Source organism: Vidua chalybeata, chromosome 1 (assembly GCF_026979565.1).
Source record: "Vidua chalybeata isolate OUT-0048 chromosome 1, bVidCha1 merged haplotype, whole genome shotgun sequence".
NCBI classification, from domain to species: Eukaryota; Metazoa; Chordata; class Aves; order Passeriformes; family Viduidae; genus Vidua; species Vidua chalybeata.
The window spans coordinates 14,268,623-14,288,007 of NC_071530.1; the positions used below are offsets into that span (position 1 = coordinate 14,268,623).

At 38.7% G+C, this 19,385-nt stretch overlaps 1 protein-coding gene across 2 annotated transcripts in view; it reads left to right on the forward strand.

Moving 5' to 3' along the window:
- The window catches only part of NRP1 (neuropilin 1), a 113,602-nt gene that overhangs the window by 39,716 nt on the left and 54,501 nt on the right, over nucleotides 1-19,385 (forward strand). For both annotated transcript variants that reach the window (XM_053947876.1, XM_053947884.1), the window contains exons 3-5: nucleotides 6,323-6,504; nucleotides 10,975-11,202; nucleotides 18,761-18,916. In XM_053947876.1, coding sequence (XP_053803851.1) covers nucleotides 6,323-6,504; nucleotides 10,975-11,202; nucleotides 18,761-18,916 — 566 coding nt within the window. The remainder of the gene's footprint in view (nucleotides 1-6,322; nucleotides 6,505-10,974; nucleotides 11,203-18,760; nucleotides 18,917-19,385) is intronic.

Sequence of the window (19,385 nt, forward strand, 5' to 3'; positions counted from 1 at the left end):
TTGTTCTCAGTGGAGCTGTACAGATAAAAGTGCAGATACAATCTTGCTTATTTGGTTCAGATCTTCAGTTCTGCCAGTCCCAGGTACTCAAAAAACATGAGCCAAAATACAAGGAGCATGTGATAAGATGAAGTATACTCAGATTTTAAAATAGTAATGATGGTTTTTGTTACTTCTGGGATTTGAAATATTATTGGTTAAGATATGATGCATTTCAGATTCCTTTGTTCAGCAGAGAATTAAAAGCTTAATTTTAAACGAAAGTGCAAATCCCAATGCATTCAATTATTCCAGAAACCAGTGTAATAACAAGACTGCTGCTAACATTAGTTGGAATTTAACTGTTGCAGTGGGTAACTGTAGATCTTCATTGATGTCTTTGTTACATCTTTTCTCTTTCTCACTATGGCATTGTCTTGTGCTAAAATAGACCCTCAGTAGTTCATTCTTAATGGAGACCCACCGTCAGTTAATGGCATTAGTAAATTACTGAACAGTGGCCAAATCCCAATGGCCTTATTCCCAGAAATCTCTTAGGCTGACAGGACCTTTGTATGAATAACTCCAGTGAATTTTGGCCCTGGGTGAACACCATAAAAACACCAGCTCACAAAAGACCAATGGAAACAAAGGCCCCCCAGACTGACAGTAAATTACAAATTGTTAATCGATTGCAAATAGTGCATTTAAATATCTAGCACTTTAAAGAACTCTGGGATTTAGATGATCTGTTGTCTCCCTCAGGGGGCTGCATCTGCACCATGAATCCAGTACAAGCAAAACCAGATTAAAAGCCTCCTGCCGTGGGCACTGACTCCCACCTTCCCGTCTCACAGAGTTTGCACTGCCTGGCTCATCCTAATTCAGCTGTGTGCATGTCCATCCTTGGAGAAATGATCTACTGGGCATTTTAGTAGACTTGAAGAAAAAAGGGAGGGAGGGAGGGAGGGAGGGAGGAAGGTCAGCAAAGACATGCCCACACCAACAGGTGATTTGTAAAGATGGAGAAGGGCCTCTCCATTAAGACTGCAGTGTGTGCCAGAGCAAGCAGTCTGGTAGGAACACACCATGCAGGATCCCATGGCACTAAACGCACTGGGAAGGGGCTTAAAAAGGGAAAAAACCCTGCAGTTCCTGTGCCACCGGTTGATCAGGGAGCACCTGTGCCCTGCTTAGACTTGTTGAGAACACAGCAGTCACCCAGGATCCTCAGAAAGCATGCTGCTTTCACCTCCATCAAGATGTCTTGTGAGCCCCACGTGTGAGGAATTCTATCCCCTTGGTGTAGACACCTCCACTGACAGTTCCAGCTACAGGGAAGGCTGGTGTGTCTTCACACAATGGGTCAGTCCCCCAGTGCCCATGAGATGGGTTACCTTACAGGAGACCCTGGAGACTGCTCAGGCTGCACAGAGGAGGCTCAGATGAAGAGAAATACAACAGATGCTGAAGTTACAGGCATAAAATCAGCCCATTCAGGGCTATGCCTAATTTTTTATTTTTTATAGCATGTGCTTCTTTTTCTTGTTGCTAATAAACTGGGATTAAGGTTGGTGTCCCTCGAGTGCCTGCAGCTTTTAAGCTTTTAGCTCTGGGATACAGATTGCCTTGTGCCACAAGCACTGCAGTAAATCCCACACCTCTAACCCTCAGTAACTAATGGGGCACAAAGCCACAGTGCAGAACAACTTGAAGCTCTTTATTTAGATTTTTTCTTGCGATGCCTTCTGTTCAACTAAAGTGGAGACTTGTGAGGAATAAAAAAAAAATCTTTATAAAATAAAGGCAAAAGAAAGATACATACTAAGAAGAAAATTTTCAGAATCAAAGCTAGTTTGACCAGGGTAGGTAAATTCATGTCAGGGAGAAATTTAGCAGCTTGGTTGGATGTAGAATAAGAGTGATAAAATAAAGAAACACTTGGGAAATTTTTTCATCCTAACAGGTGAATAGCCAAAGTATTCATAACAACCATATAGATCACAGTAGGCTGCAGAAAAAATATGGTATACTTGGATGTAAATTATAGTTTTATATATTTCACTGAGTGTTTTGTAAGATTAAATGGCAGATATTTAGATTTCAGCTGACTTCTGCCTATTTCTTGAAAAGGAATTTTTTAAGGAAAAAGGAGGAAGATCTCACTGCCCTGGTAATAGGCAAATGTGTAGAAGCAGGGTGTAGCTTGGCAGAATGTCTGGTTTCAGGAGCAGGCAGGACTTTCCAGCACTTGCACCTCATTTTCTGCAGTACAACATGCAATGGTGCATTTCAGGGATCTCTGGCATGTTCAAAACTGAACCCTTATGTAACCACTGTTACCACTTACTAGAAACTGGTATTAGAAAATTCACCAAAATTTGAATTCTGCAGGTCTTTATGTTTTTCACTGCCCAGGTCTCATTTTATAGGTATTGTTTGTCCTTTTCCCTAAAACCATAATTTACCCTTTCCTAAAAAGGAATAAATTCTTTGCAATTCCTTAAAGATTTTGTAAAGGAATTCTAGATTCCCTTATATTTCCACAGGGAATCTCTCCCAGACACGGCTTTACTAAACCATAAAATTAGGGTTAACTAATATGGCCTGTTCAGGCAGCAGCTGGGAGGAGCAGGAAGTGTGTGTGAGCTCTTGCACTGCTGTTCATCAGTCTCCCACCCAAAAGCCTTGCACACTACAGAGGGTCCACACAGAACTGGGATATCTGGAAAGACCCAGGCAAGCAAAAATGGAATGCTTTTTGCATCGTGGCAAAGCAGCTCCATGAACATATTCACTGATTGTCCTCTCTTCTGGGCAGGCATCTGCTGTTTTCATACCTGAACTCATGCTCTAGTTTTTCACCCAAAACTACACTCAGTGGCCAGCACCATGTTTATATTTACATCTCTCTGCCATAAGCCCTAAAGGACTATAAAATTACAAGAAATATTTGCCACACCATTGACAGCAGTAACTGAGTGAAGAATTGCCAAATGGGAAATCCAAATTTGCAAACTCAGTATTCTGGGCTGTGTGCCAAGTCTGTCTGGGTGCTGCGGAGGTGACACATTCAGTCTTCTCACAGGGATGCCAACGTGCCAACTGTATCCCTGGCACAGCATCTTCTGACAAACTTATGAAAAAGAACTGCTACCAAGTCCAGAGGGACATGCAAGCTGCTTTCTGAGCTTCCTTGGCAGTAACTCCATTTCCAAGTTGTGACTGTACTTTCTCCTATTTACAAGACCAGTTGTTTGTGATATGCTGCGGACTCTGGTAGGTTTTTGAAAAGTGCAAAAATGACAGCAGGATGTTGGTTTCCAAGAATAAACTAGTGAAATCCAGAGTAATTTTATTTCTCTAAGAAAAAATAATATAGCTACTCATTTACTGCAGCCCAGATATCATATGTTGCCACCAGTGTGGGAGAATCCAAATCCATTTGTTAGCTGCCAAATGTAAAACATGATCATTAGAATAAGAAGGTTGTGAGGCTGATCTCTAAAGCTTTCTCTTTCCAAATTGTTCTTCTTACCCATTGTCTCACAGCTAAACTTATTCTCTGTCTGTCAGTAATTTTTCAAAATGAAAGAAAAAAAATTTGAAAAATCCCCCAATCTTCCATGGGGCTGCATGACCTCTAACTTACAAAAATCCATTAGAAGAAAGCCTTTTAGTAACCAAATTGTGTCATTTACAACTGCACAGCAGCCAGGAAGAGTACCATAAATTACAATTCTGTCACTAAAGCAGACAATGGAAAGTGTGGGCATGCTATTGCTATAAAGGAGAAAACCTAGGAGAGTGATAGAATTTAATTAAAATGGAGGGGGATTTTGCCTAATTTACTTCATATAATAGCAAAATTGGTACTTACAGGTTAGTTATTTTTTGTCTGTATATGGAAAACTTAGCAAGACTATATAACATTATTTATTTTTAAGGCATAGCAGAATAAAAACATGTAATCCGCTTAAGCCTTTTGAATTTTTTATCTCCTTTATATATGAAAGAAAAAAGAATGTAAAATTTGCTTAGCATATTTAGTTAATTTTCTTTCATACCATTTGAAATTTTTTCTACTGTTGAAGCTTGAGCAAAGAATGGTGCCTGGGAAACTGGTGAAATAATGTCACCAGTGGGGTAAATGGAGCAAAGACTGTCACTGCGATGCTGTGGGTGTATGTGGTTACTCTTTCTTTTTAACAAGCAGATGATTATTTGGAGAAAGGTTGTCTTGTTAAAAATTCTCAGCATACCTTTTTTTCCTAAAATATAGAAGCTAATAGCATGTTTTCCTGAGTACTTTCAATAGGTTTTTCAGGGAACATAGAGCTGGAATTTTTAAGGATATTTCTGAGAAGGGAAAATAAAAACAAACTAGACAAAACCCCAACAATTCTGAAGTCTCTTTACAACTCTTCTCCTGACTTACAAATCCTGTTATACACATATCATAAAAACATTATAGAAACAACAGAAGTCTAATTTTAAAAACTACAGGCTACTTAAGTATCTGTAAAATTATCTCAGAAATGCATATTTCCGCTTTGTATTTCCACCAGTCTGCACTGGGACAGTGAAGCTAATGAGCTGAGCAATTGCTACTAGAAAAACCAAATACATAAGAAGAAATGCAGTTAACACAATATTTCACATATGTTAATGCTTACAGTTCCATCAGTGTCAGCTTTATTTTCTATTTGATATACACCAAAGCTGGCACACAATTTTAACTGATGAGGTAATGTCATTTTTAATTTAAGGAGCCTTAAGCTGTCCACTTTAACTAGTGATATCATCTTTGCAGCTGTCTCACAGGAGTTCATGTAAACATAAGTAATGTGCCCTGCATGGTTTGGAGCAGAGTTGTTAAAAATGACATTGGTCATCCTGAAGACATTTTTTTTCCTTTGATCTCTTTAAAAATGCCAGACACACTTTATTGTCCTGTCATTTTTAGCTCTTCCTTGTATATTAATATGCTTGGAACATTTCAGTAAGCATAACAGTAGAGTATAAAGGTCTAAACAAATTAATGGCAACATTTTAATGTCAGTCATAGTAAGATAATGAAAAGTAAATGAGATTGTCTGGCTAACAGCAACTTGTTAAATGAAAGGGCAGCGTGGCTGAGACACAGAGACACAGTGGCAGGGAAAAGCCTTTTGCTGCTGTCTGAAAGAGTCACGGGACACAACCCAAGCTCCAAATGCCACCACCTTTTAGGAGAAGATTAAGCTGATTCTACAGATTTGGTCTGATCCTCCTTCCTGTCTGAGGTCAAGTGAAATCATCTGCTAATAAAACTTAAGAACAGGCCTGTCTCTGCACCTGCAGCTTCTCCCTCCCATGACTTTCATTCTCGTTTGTATTCCCTGGGCTGGTTTAGCACCACCAGCCTGCTGGGCTTGCTCTCCTCAGCCCTTGAACACCAAATCTGTCAGATCAGACACTACACGTTGGCATCTCTGGTGACAGGGCTGAGGATCCCTAAAGTGCTGCTCACAGGCAAACTTTTACTACCAATCATTATTTGCTTATTATATGCTTTTCTTTATACAGTCTTAGGTTTGATGTGAATAATCACAGAGGTTTTAGCCCAGTCTGTCTAGTAATCACATGCTGTACAAATATGAATGTTGTAACATGCACTTCTTGATTCAAATACCTAAGCGAAGGTGATTTGTATTGAAACAATTTTTGTCTGAGAAAAACCAAGTGCTGTGACTGACTTGTGGATTTTGTGACGTGCTCCAAACTATTTGTCCAGATAATAAGGAAAAGAACAGATTTTTCTACCACTGATCTGCAGCATCATGGAGTTTTGAACAAAATCTAATGTTTAGGGATTTATTTATTATTCTGTGGACATATGTTTGGAGGACAGCATATGGAAATCAAAGTATTGTTCATAAAGAGCTACAGCCAAGAAGACATTTTTGAATTCATAACAGAACTTCACAGTTTGAAAAGAATGCTGTGCATTATGTATTGATAACAACACTACACAGACAAAGGAACACAATTTAATAATGCAGAATTGTGCTCGTGAGATTTCCTTTTTTTTTTTTTTTGTTAATTGGTTACTTTAGCTGACATTGTCTGCAAGCATAATGGACACCATTCTTCCTAATAGTTCCATGTTGCCAGATGATGTCTACAGACATAATGTAGTCCATTTTAATTATTTCATTTTGCTTACATCTTTCAGCATAATGCATTTTCCAAGCAAGCTAGCATTTTTCTTGATTATCTATGTTGTGTTATGGTTTCTAAATTAATTAGGTCTCCTTCTTTCCTGGAAGTTAAAAGTTTCTTCCTTCCATTTATCTACCAGGTATGATTATGTTGAAGTGATTGATGGAGATAATGCTGAAGGACGCTTATGGGGAAAGTACTGTGGAAAAATTGCTCCCCCTCCTGTAGTGTCTTCAGGACCATATCTTTTTATTAAATTTGTTTCTGACTATGAGACACATGGAGCAGGATTTTCTATCCGTTATGAAGTTTTCAAAAGAGGTAAGAAACAATTCATTGTTACAATGTGCATTGTGATTTTTACTTGCATCAGAAAGTTCACCTTAATTCTTTGGAATGGGGAAAATGAATAAAAATGCTTGAAAGATACAATCTTATTACTCTAGTCATTCCAAGGTGGGGTGTGTGTTCAGTGGGTGTAAATCATCATGAATTCAGTGGGTCAGCTGCAGTCTGAAGGGTTGACTCCTCCGTATGAAATATGGTAGTTTTTGTCAGCTGTTTGTTTCAACCATCTTAAAACCATTAGCTTTACTGCTTTCCTTTTTTAAAAATAATAATTACTGTATGATTTACAATGTTACTGCCTCAACAGCACTGAAACCTTCTGAGTCCCTGGGTTATTTTGGTTAGCGTTTTGCTCTACACTCCCAAGGGATGGCTGCGGGCTCGGAAAGGACCCGAGTACACGTGGGCAGCAGATGATGTTGCTGTTGCTTTCACAAATCATTTTTGGGAGGTAAAGGAGAAAAGCAGCTCACACTGATCACAGGCTGGATGCTCGTGCCAGGAGTTAGTGCCAGTGAGCACAATCAGCTTTACGGGGCACAGAGAAAGCCCAGAGAAACAGAGAGTGCAGGATCAACCAGACAGAGAGACACTCCCTCTTTTATAACACTCTTCCCAAGTCAATAGCTAGAAGGGCTGTAAGGTCACTATTTTTGGCATACTTTTTCCCTATAGCTGGATGGAGATAAATAATTAATATATTCCTTTCTTGGAGAATACAGGACTAAAACTGATCATATATGAAAAGACAATAACATTCATTTTATAGGAAAAAAAATTGACTTCAATATCAATGTTTAGGGTCATATTCACAAAAGCAGCTCAAAACTTCAAATTTCCAAAGCACACCACCCCCAGTCAGTGCCCCTTTTTCAGAACCAGTCCAAGTCCCTTTTATGCATCTAAACCAGAGCCAGATTTTCAGCTGTGTTCAGCACACACTCTTGGTGGCAGCTGTACTGTTAATGAGGAGAAGCACAGTAGTGAAGTCTCTTTTCTATTGCTATTGCAGCTCTGCACAGTGCTAATTGGGGCCACAGACCTCTTGTTCACCATCTTCCCTGTCTGTAAATCCACTCTTGACTCCCAGAAATTCTTTTACTGACCTTCAGGGTCACATTTTTTGAAAGAATTCAGCATCCAAATGACACCAAGCTTTCCTGAAAAAATATCTCTATTTATTTTGATATCCTTTGGAGCCTAAACCCTTGAAAATGTGTTCTGACGTTTCCCAGTGCTTATATGTGCAGTACCATCTTTCATAAAGAACAAGGCTGAAACACAAGATGAAGTGAAAGAATGATCTGTGAAACAATCTATTTTAGTAACTGAACCCTTTCAAGAAAAAGGTTTTATTTATTTCCTGACAGTTTAGTGACAACTCAGAACTCTGACAGGAACATTGTGTTTATTTCCTTGTGTGGTCATTTACATGCCTCAAAGATACACATTTACCATGTTAAGATGGCATTATGAATGTGATTTTACACACATGGAAGTCAGAAAATGCAAAATTATGGCTCCCAGAGCAACTTTAACTCCAGTTCATTCCACATAAACTGTATATTAAAGGCAGGACAGTTATCACCATGCGGTGTTAGAAAATGCCATGTGTACACAAAGGATGCAAATTATCATTGCTGTGGGAACACAGCCCTATTTAACTTCTGAAAAAATGCATATATGCTGTACCAGTTTTGCATTTTAATATCTGTGTCAAATAAAGCAGTTCACCCTTTTGCACAGGTGAAGCTCAGCTGCTCACACCAGACAAGTATGTCTGATTTAGCATATTCACAACTTAGTTCATAATTTCCCAGGTATGGGAAGAATGATCCCAAACCCAAGGTCCTGTGGTGCTGAGCTGAAGGCCAAGCTTCATTCCAGCACACAGTATATTTTTGCCCATTACTCTTTAGTTCTCATTCAGATCTGTAGCCAGAAAGACACTGAAGAAGTTGTAAAACTAAAACAGGACTAAAACATGAAACACATTTTGCCCAACACTTAGCCCACATGAAATGTTCATCATTTTGGCTTGGGCAGACATTCTATTTTAGGGTGCATGAGTGACGTATTCACTAGGAAAGGATCTACACAGTTCACATTCAAGATTCCTAACTTTAGTCAACTAAATTTATAGTGTAAACTGAAAGAAAAGAAAGTGTCAACCAAGAAGCCAAATGTTTTTTTGGCTCAGTGACACCTACAGATAGCAGATTAAATAATCCCCAATGTCATCTCTTTTTCTTTGCTCTCTCTCTCTGTTGCCTCCTCTCTGTATTTCCTTCAGTTCACATCTCTTCCTTTGTTTCATACACATGTACACATGTAGTTTCTCCATCTCAGAAGTATCTACTTTTTGGTATCTCTGCTGGAACCTTTTCTGCCAGTTTTCCATGCACATTGCCCCATGGAGTTCCTCATAGCCTCAGTATTGATATAATTCCTGCAGCTGCTTCACAGTGTCAGTAAAGGGTCAAAATCTTTGGAGGGCATTTTAGCAAGACAGCTCCCCTGAAAACAGTTTCTGTTTCTTGCAGCAGATTGATTCAAAGATGTTTAAAATAAAGCAAGCCGAGATACCATGTGTGAGTGTAAGAGCCTGACAATTGCGCACACTCGGAGCCAGGATCTGGCTGTATTTAATAAAGCAATAATGATCCTGGCTTACATTTTATATTGCATCTTTTATTGGATTCCAAGAGGAGCACAGAGCACTTTATACTATGAATGGCATAGCAAAGCTATTTTATCCTGGAACAGCAGCTACTGGTGGGAGTGAAGAGCAAAAACCAGAATACAGCCCTCCCCTACATGACAAGGAGACAAGGGAATGACAGGGAGAGAAGAGGAATATTCAACTAATGTGTAAGGGGGTGATTTAATTATAGGCAAAATGTAATTTCCCAAATTGGAATGGGTCAGGTTACATGAGCATCGATATCCACATCTTCCAAAATATGCCATGAGGTGTTCTGAATATTGATGTGATAGTTCAAGAATTTCCTCTCAGTGTCTGTTGAAGGGCAAGAAAACCTGAACTGAGCAAATTCATTCAGACCTCTCTCTTGCGTGCTGAATTTAGCTGGGAGGTGGCCAGATCTGTGGGGGGTAATATGTTTGGCACATTCACAATGAAAACATTTTCTATAGTAAAATAAGAGTATTCATATATGCAACAAGCCAGACTGTTTTCCTTCAATGATCTGTGTTAGGCATTGGAAATTCTCTAAGGCTCTTGACTACAGTCTCTAAGGATGCTGGGCATCCTCATCCATGATTGGGGCCTCACACTCATCATCCTCCTGCACGGACCTGCCTGTTGCAACCAAGCTGGGCTCTCTGTGTCCTTCCTCTCCTCCATGTCTAAGGACCTTCATTTGAGTCATCCTACCCCAAATCCCCAGGCCAGCTGATATCCACCAATGTCCCAAGTCCTGTAAATCACTCTATTAAATTTGGAGTGTCAAAAGGCAGATCTTGTGGGAAGATGTGTGGGCAGTGCCTGCAGCTGACTTCTGAGCACACCTGCAGGTGTGGGATCCACAGAGAGGATTCCTGAGGGACCTGAATAAAGGAGAAATGAGATCTGTCAACAAGAGAGGGATTCCAGTTTGTCCCCTGTATTCACAAAGGCAAATTCAGTGGCCTGGCCTTTTATACCCTTACATCTTTACTGCCAGTTTCCTGCTCCACCAAGAGCACTGTTTGGAGCATCCCATTATGCCATGGTGGGAACATCAGGGAAAGCCGGTTTGTCAACACTGACATTAGGTGACTTCTAGCAACACTGCCTGTAATCACACAGTTTATCATGCCCACACTAACAGCAACATTTTACTGGTGCACCTGTGTCAACACCACTCAGAATGAGTCACTCACCCTCAGTACATGTACGAATTACCTTTCACATTTAGTTTGTCAAGGAGGCATAGGTCACATCTGGCAGAGTTACTGAGTCAGTGCTCCAGGAATCTGAAACCACTACTCCCTCTACTGAATTCACTCACCCGCTTTTGTAAAAAGTTCTATTTCACCAATAAAAACCTGTCAGCCATAAGATTTAAAGATCTGAGCTTGAAGGGGCTATAATTATTTCTCTAGGGCTCTGTCGAGATTTCTGCAGCTTACACTTTCATTGTTCCCACATGACTTTGTATTTGTCACAATTTTTTCTAGAGCTGCTACAAGTTTTCATATTGTTCCATACAAATTGAAAATTGAAGATCAGACAGTATATGTGGATTGGGCTTTAAATGACTGACTATCAATAATAGGAACAAGCTGGCTGGATGATTAATGCAGTGATTAAAATGAGGTGTTTCATTGAAAAGCCACCTTTGCTGCTGGAGAGACAATACAACCTAATTTGTTTTCCAGCTAACTGCTTTGCTTAGTAGCACAGTGTTAACCCAGTTGATTTTTCTCCTTCTCCTACAGGACCTGAATGTTCCAGAAACTTTACTTCATCAAGTGGAGTGATAAAGTCCCCTGGATTCCCTGAAAAATATCCCAATAGCCTTGAATGCACTTACATTATCTTTGCACCAAAGATGTCAGAGATTATACTGGAATTTGAAAGCTTTGAGCTAGAACCTGATTCAAATACTCCAGGGGGAACATTCTGTCGCTATGACCGATTGGAAATCTGGGATGGGTTCCCCGATGGTAAGAGAAAAATGGACTGTAATATGCATAACCATTACTATGTAGTGGCCTGCAGAAGGCATAGTCCCATTTTTTAAACTGTCATGCTAGAGAGATCCTTGCTTGATTTATGTGAAGTGAGTTGAATTAAAAAGAAATGGAGAAAATGCTCTGTAAATTCATTCAATAAGGCATATAATAGTGTGAATGATTTTTTTTTTTATGAAATATGTTCAGTTTTAACAGTTGGCTTAGCAGAAACCTCTGTGTTCAGTGGTAATATGTGATGAATCTCCTACACTAAAATAAATTAAATGTGCAGTCTTATAATGAGTCCTCAAATTTTCACAGCTAACCCAAGAGTATAGTCCAGACATTCCCAACAAATTGCAGAAACTGGACTTCAGGTACTGACCCTCTGACTTGCAGAGGAATTGTGTTACAGACCAGCTGCCAAAGCAGAGAATTTCTTTGCTAGAGAAAATGTGGTGTCCATGCAGTTGAAATCATAGTGACTAAACAATTACACAGGTCAGTAAACAGTCACTGACTTATTCATTCAGGTGACTTCAGTGACTGGGCACTGTAGGGTTCCTCCATTATAGTGCTCTCTCTTCCAACAGTTTAAGCAAATCCAAAGGTTTTATCTTAATTTGTTAATTTATAATCTCTGATTAGATGGCCTCATGTGTCAGGGTGGGTGTGTTGGGTACCCTTCTGGAATGTCTCTGCCATCTCAGTAATTTTCCACTTAGTTGTTGACCACACTTGACCTTGTGCACATTCACTAAGTGCATAGCTAGATATTAGCTAACCCTATAGAGCCAGAGAGCCCTCATTTCATCCTCTGCCCATATCCCTGTTTTACACTGAGTCTGACAAATAAAATAGCTACATGATTTCTATATGTTTTTCATGTACAATCTTGGGTCTGCAAGATTCAAGTCTCCCCTAGGCAGGGCAGCCATGTATCAATTCTCCAAGGACCCAGAGCCAAAAGCTGCAGCTCCAGCCTAAAAGGGATTGTTCAAGCTGAATGCCCAACCTTTAGGCTGCCCAAATGCCTACATGAGCTGTGTGGAAACAGCTATGTAAAGCTGATTATTAGTGATGCCTTTTTCACTGTTTCTGTGTTTGGCATAAGCCGATAAAGAGAAGCATCTTGAAACTGTCCTTTTTCTTCCTAATTTTTAATTTGTAGCAAAATTCAGTGACTGAAGATTTATGTTGTTTGTGTTGGGCACTAATTACAACTATTTGAGTTTTCCACTAGTGAATAACCCATATTAATAGATTTTTTTGTTTGTTTTATGAACAGCAGTGGCAGTTTCTGCAAACTGCTAATCCTACATTAATATTTGATTTAAATTAAAATATATAACTTAAGGAATATACTTTAATAACACATTAAAACTTGAGTGTTTTCCTAAATAAATCCCTGATATAATTTTGCTTAAAGCTTCCCTTGATGCTGCAGGAAATATATGTCTTTTAACATATATTTGCGCGTTTTTGTTCATATTTTATGCTTAATGGGTTTATCATGGCTCTTTTCAATCCATTTTGATAGAGAGTGAAGAAAGACCCATAACAGTAGCTAAAAGACTATTTAGTATTTAATGCCTCAATTAGAAAAACAATATTTTAATAGTACAATAATGTTGTCTGGAACATTTAATAATAGGTTTATTTGTATATAGGCTGAATCTGTCCTGTAGAGCTTACATTTAAACTGATATTTGAAAAGATGATCCAGTAAATCAGTTTATGTGTAATATAACCAAAAAGAAATGCATTATTGTCAGTGTAGAGGGTTTCAAAGCAGTCATTTCCTGGTTCAAGAAAGTGGCTGAGCCATACTGAAGACCAATTATCAACAGGCATTATCAGCCTTCTGCAAACTGTCTCACAAACTCTCTACACTCAAAATGATCCTGGCATCCACTAAGGGTACTTGCATGTTTACTTGTAAATATTCGGCAGAATTTGTAAGCCGGAAAAATGTTTTCTTTGATATAAACTGTTGGAGGTTGCAGCAGTTGTAGGAAAAATGTTTGCTGCATCATTTCACTGTAGGATGATCCTCAGCCAGCAGTCAGTCTCTCTTGTTTAACTTAACACTACAAAGAAAGAGGGAATGTGATTGCTTATAAATGCATTGCAGGATGAATCCCTGGGAGGGAGAACTATTTCAACTGAAGAGCAAAGCTGTCATGGGAAAACACTGGTACAACCTGGCCATGAACTGAAGATAGAGAATGTCTGGATACTGGAGAATATATATAGAGAGAGTATCTGGGGGAAAAAAAATCTAATTTGTACCCACATGGAAATAGTAAATTTCTACACAGTGGTAAATTAGACAATATGATTCCCTTTGATGGAGGAAGACTCACCCAGAGTGAGTCCTTGAGCCATTTGTCCATTTCCCTTTAGTCTGTGCAAAAATATTGTGCACTATTTACTGAAACACAGGTGTGGTTGTGTGCACTTCTAATTTGCTGGCGTACACCCTTGCACAGTTTTAGCACACATCAATTTGCACTTTCCCAAGAAATTCCTAAGCGTGATTTGGAGGACAGTGAAATCCAGGGATCATTCTCAGCAGGCAAGTTGGACATGGCCAGCCAGTTTCGGAGGGAAGAGCCCCATAGGGGCAAGCTGTGTCACTGTCTTAGTTTGGTCCCAGGAGCAGTCCCTGCCTACTGGCTGCAGGTCTAGAGGGTGTCCCCTGGCCTGCTCTGTTTAGTGATATATCCATAGAAAAGGAAGTTATTTTTCTTTGTTGTAATGCTGCTCACATGCCCAGTTGTGTTAAAGCTGCTATTGCATTTATATAAATGTGAGGTTTTTTTAATATGTGGAAAAGGGTTTTTTTAATATGTGGAAAAAAATGTTTATCCCTCAGTTCGTGGTTTCCTGAGATGATGGCAGAGAAAGAGTGAGAGAAAGATAACAGTTTAAAGAGAGAACAGTAATAGGAGAGAGAGAACAGTTTTTTGGAGAATAGTTGTGGTCTCAACTAGAGCAGAATTAGGTGGACAGCCCCCTGAACATGCATCTCTGGAAAATAGGCATGAGCATTTGAGCCAGGCACAGCTAGTCCCTCTGTTCCCAGCAGAGAACAGCATCCCACTCTGACCTGTCTCAACATCTGCTTTAGGACACAGTTAATGGACCTCTGGAATGTCTTGTCTCATTGACTGTCATGAAAGCTATGAATCCCTAAGTCAGATGTAAACTTCAGATGCCTAAGTTGGGGTAGATGAAACCCAACATAAGTGGAAAATATTTTCACTATAGAATTTGATAAGCTACAGTCACTAGAGATCAGCAGGAAATAAATTTGCTGTTTTATACAGTTGTGGTTATTTTTTTTCCTTCCTTCTCTCCCAAAAAAGCAAAAAATAAAGAAGAGAAATGTTCTTTTTAACAAATTTTCACAATGATGTTTAAAAGGATATGTCAAAGTCAGTAAGCTTCCATTTATATTTTATTTCTACATAATTTCCATTTCACTGATGGAAAACAATTTTCTGTTAGAGAATTTGACAGCAACTGTAAGTCATTCAAAAAGATGTTAATCCTGAAAGACTCTGTCACAGTCATGGAGTCCTCAGCCTCCCTGGTTGTCCTTTCAGTGGATTGAAGCTGACAAGTGCTGAGTATTTGCTACTTGATTCTACAAAATATGTGCTTATCTTTGAAGCATGTGAGCAGTTAGATTGCCTTCAAAAGGAATTCACCAAGGACACTTACAGGGCTGAAGTTAAACAGTGGTGTAAGTGTTCTGCTGTTTTGAGAGGGGAATGGTAGGCATTCAGGAATATCTCAAACCTGGCATTTTGTTTCGTGAAAAAAGCCCTGTTGAGGAATATCTGAGAACTACAGGTGCTTGTTGCAAATATTGTACAGAAAAGGGACCATGGTTTGAAAGAGATAACAGGTGGATTTAAAGCAGGAGAGTGAGTAGATCTCAGAATAGAAAGATATGATTTTGCATGAATAAACTAGATACCAAAAATATCTTTGCCCAAGGCACAGATATATCTCAACCAGCATCTGCTGAGAACACTCCATTGATGACTTTGAAGAAAAATAGCCCACTCAAAAGGAAGACTAGCTCTAGTGATGAATTGCACATATTCATCATGCAGCTCTCTTTGAAGCTCTATAGGCTGTCTACTAGGGCTCAAACGTAATTTAAAGAAGTTTACATATGGTTTGAGAACCACAGCCTAAGCATTGCTGCTTCAATACCACAAGAGCTTCCACTGAATTACAGAGCGAAGCAGAATGCTTTACTGCAGTCATTAACATCAGTGCAAATGAAGGTTGCTATTAATCTGAGCATGTTTCTCCTGTTGTGGTTGCTTTCTACACTCTTGTGAGAAGCCATTAAGATCTAAGAGCATACAGAAGCTCAGTGTAGTTGACTACTGGAATGTGAGGATGGAATTAATTGTTTGTTTGTTTCTTCTTCAGCATCCTAAATTGGGTGCAAGTATTTTTTCAATAAAAATCATAGTGATGTGAAAATACTGTCTACAACATAAGTGCATATTTAGAAAAGCAGCTTTAAAATTAAATATATGGCTAGTTAGCATAACATTTGTTTTAATATTTTAGAAGTCTGATATACCTTTTTTTCCTTACTTTTGGTTGTTGGGGGGGGGGGGTTCTTAACCTAATTCCAAAAGCTAATATTTTAGCTAGATGGGTAAAAGTGTATTTCAGTAATATTCAGAATTTCCTCATATCAATATTCTTTGTGCAGAAGGGCAAACAATAGTAAAGAAAAGAAGAAGCAGTAAGAATAAGGTTTCTATTTAGTCTTGAACCAACAGCCACTTACTATATATTCTGCACTCTGATCTGTAAACCTTCAGAAATACTTATTAAGGCTAATAAAGGATTTATTCAAGCTGTAGAATTAGATTCTGCATTTTGGGAAATGCATGCAAAATAGGTTTTTTTGTTGTCCCTCCATCTTTCAACCAGAAAGTTACTCAGTTTTCCACTATATAATACTGTGTCAGTGAAAAGAAGAGCCAAGGTCTCAGAAATTGCTACAGCATGGGCAGTCAGATGAGGTAGGTGGCTCACTGGAATGCCTTTGTTCTGCAGGTGATGTAGAAGCATCCTTGAGTTAGGACATAATCCAAGTGACTCACATTTGGAGTAGCCCTTCCTGAGGCATGCTGTCATAGCAACATGATGGTCCACAGTTAGAGGCTGACCTAATGACTTTTCAGCACCTTCTGCCCCAAAATTGCCATCTACATCTATTAGACTCTACACAGTCTAATATGAAATTTCATCTCATTTCCTAAGGAATTGTCAGGAAGATGGTAAACAATAACCAGTGGCATAGCCTACCTGAACAAACAGTCTCACCCCCTGAATGACTCCTCAGATGTGTTTCCTGCCCAGCATTTATTTGATGTGGTGACTCACTAAATATTTGATAATTTACTGTCATTCAAAAGTTTTCAAGACTTGAATGGAAAAAAAGAACAGAAGGGAGGAACTTTGTGTTAGCTGTTTATAGAAGAAGGAGAATTTCTATTTCATCCAGTTGTGCTCAGATCAATATCATATTAGCTCAGCAGGCTAAGGTTTACATGTTGCACAAAAAAATTCAATACCTCTTTGTGTCATATTCTGCACATTTTTGGCACTTGCATGCACATAGCTGGCAAAAGGAATGGTACTGTGATGGCAGGGCCAATCTGTTGAAGACTCAAATGCATAATCACTAAATATGTCTTAAAAATTATATACCAGTGAGTCATGGGGAATCTTAAAGCCTGTCTGCTTTAAACAAAGTTCTCTTCTGTTTGTCCTTTCAAAGAGGCTTCCCTACAGGAAATGGGAGGAGGGAGGCTCAGAGTACCATAACATGGTAGCCTTATTCCCCTTATTTTCTTGCAGTTCAGAGCACCATCAGCAGCTATAATCTTGAAAGTCATTCTGAGAAGGAGTAGGATCAGAGCTGTTTGCACACAGAAAATACAAAAGAAAACAAAAACAAATACAAAACAAAAAACCTGCAGCAACTGGAATGTGGGGGCATTATTTTGTGTTTTTAAAAAGCCGCTAATGGTAACAGTCTAAACAAATTTCTCTCTTTGAAAAATAAAACCGTGAAGCTTTAATGATTTCTAGGATGAGGAAGACTTCAACTCATATCCTCTATAGGATGTTTCATTCTATCAATGCTGCATTGAACAACCTTAGTGGGAAAAGTCTGAATTGGCAGGTATTTCAAATGCCATGGGATTGCCAAGGCAACTGAAGAGTAACTGTGGCCAGAGTATGGATAGAAAAGCACATGCTGGCAGCAAGAGCTATAACATCTGAGCTCCCTTCTTTCTGGCAATTCTAGGGCCTTACAGAAATGTGTAGCTTACATAAGTAAGTATTAAGCTATTCCAAGCTGGAACTGTTTTACTTGTTGGAAAATGCCAATAAAGGACTAGGAAATTATGTTAGCTGTAGATTTTCTTTGAACTGTGAATAATTAGGATATCTAAACATTTTATATTTTAAACTGAAAGTGTAATGGACTTCCTAGAGAAATGACAAGGTGTTAATTTAAGCCTGGAAAGCCAGTGGTGTAAACATTAGAATGACGCCTCATGATTATTTTCATGATTGACTCCATGGGTGGATTTTAGCATTATCTTCTCTTATTGTTTGTAAGCACAGATGTACCAACATTCCACAGCCTAAGGACCTATCTGTAGGGAATGCTCAAGTGCTAGAAGGCCACATATGTTGGTTGTGAATTGAGTAGCTTAATTAAGGAAAAAGGTTGTCTCACTGCACAGGAAATACTGAAAAATACTAAAATCAGGTTAATACAATATTAACATGAAGAGAGATCATGTAACTGTGTATGTGTGTGTATTCTGTGATATGGAGAAATATTTAAGAAATTCTTGCTCTTTTGAAAGGATTAAGATTTCACTCTCAAATTCTTTAACAATATTTTTTAATATTGACCATATGGGCAAAAGAACTATGGAAGTCTGAAAGCCAAAATAAAGGGGAATGAAGAGCCATTGTTCATAACCTCAATATGAGTAAAAAATGTTTTTCAAAGTTTGAGATTAAATTAACAGATCATCTGCAGTATTAAGCATAAAACCTGGAAGGCACTGTTTGAACTCCTCACAGCATCTTGTGTACTAGGTTGGCAAATCAGGCCATTCAGTTTCTCTTGTCATAAATTGGTGCTTCAATCACACTTTGGAAAATACTTGTGGTGCTTTGTATCAGTAATTTTGTGCATCACTGCCCTCTCTGCACACTTTGAAGGACACTTTTCTAAATCCTGGTTCTGTACATTTTCAGAGGTTCATGGAGTGCTATCTGGAGCATTTTAGAAGTACAATTACTAGGGTAGGATAAACAATTTATTGTTCATCACTAAATTATGAATGGCTTTGTTATTTTGAGCTGTTACAGAGGTTGAGCGTTTCCTGCTGAGGGACTGTCTTTGGGAGGATATTGTAGTGGCACCTATTGTTACAGCAGCACTGGTAGTTTACTATTGTATCCTGTTTCTTTGCAGTTGGCCCACACATCGGACGTTATTGTGGGCAAAACAACCCAGGACGTGTCCGGTCTTCAACAGGGATTCTTTCAATGGTATTTTACACTGACAGTGCAATAGCAAAGGAGGGCTTCTCAGCAAACTACAGCGTGTCACAGAGCAGTGTCTCAGAAGGTCAGTATTAATCTATCCCACAGAGCTTCTTGGAAAATACTCTCTGTTATGTCTTCTTGCACACCAGGTGTTGTCTGAAGCTTTAAAGAAACCTTAAATAAATAAGAGGGTAGAGAAAGATTGGTTCTGTTTTCCTTTTTTTCTTTTTTTTCTTTTTTTTTTTTTTTTTAAGTACAGCTGCCCTTTGAAAAGAAATGCAAGAAGCAGAATTCTCCTTACAGTTTTATTCCACTGTATTGCCAGGAAGTTGGGATAATTATTGTGAAAAACTGTGCTGACCAAGGAAACACAGGAATGCGGAGTAATTGAACACTTGCATTAAAACAATGAAACGTGAACAATGAACACACTATCCAAAGTCTTCTTTTATTACATGGAATAAGCTTTGATGATCGATTTAGTGAATAAAAAGAATACATTTAATATATATGCTCTTGTTAAACCATTTCATAAGCTATCTAAGCTTTGT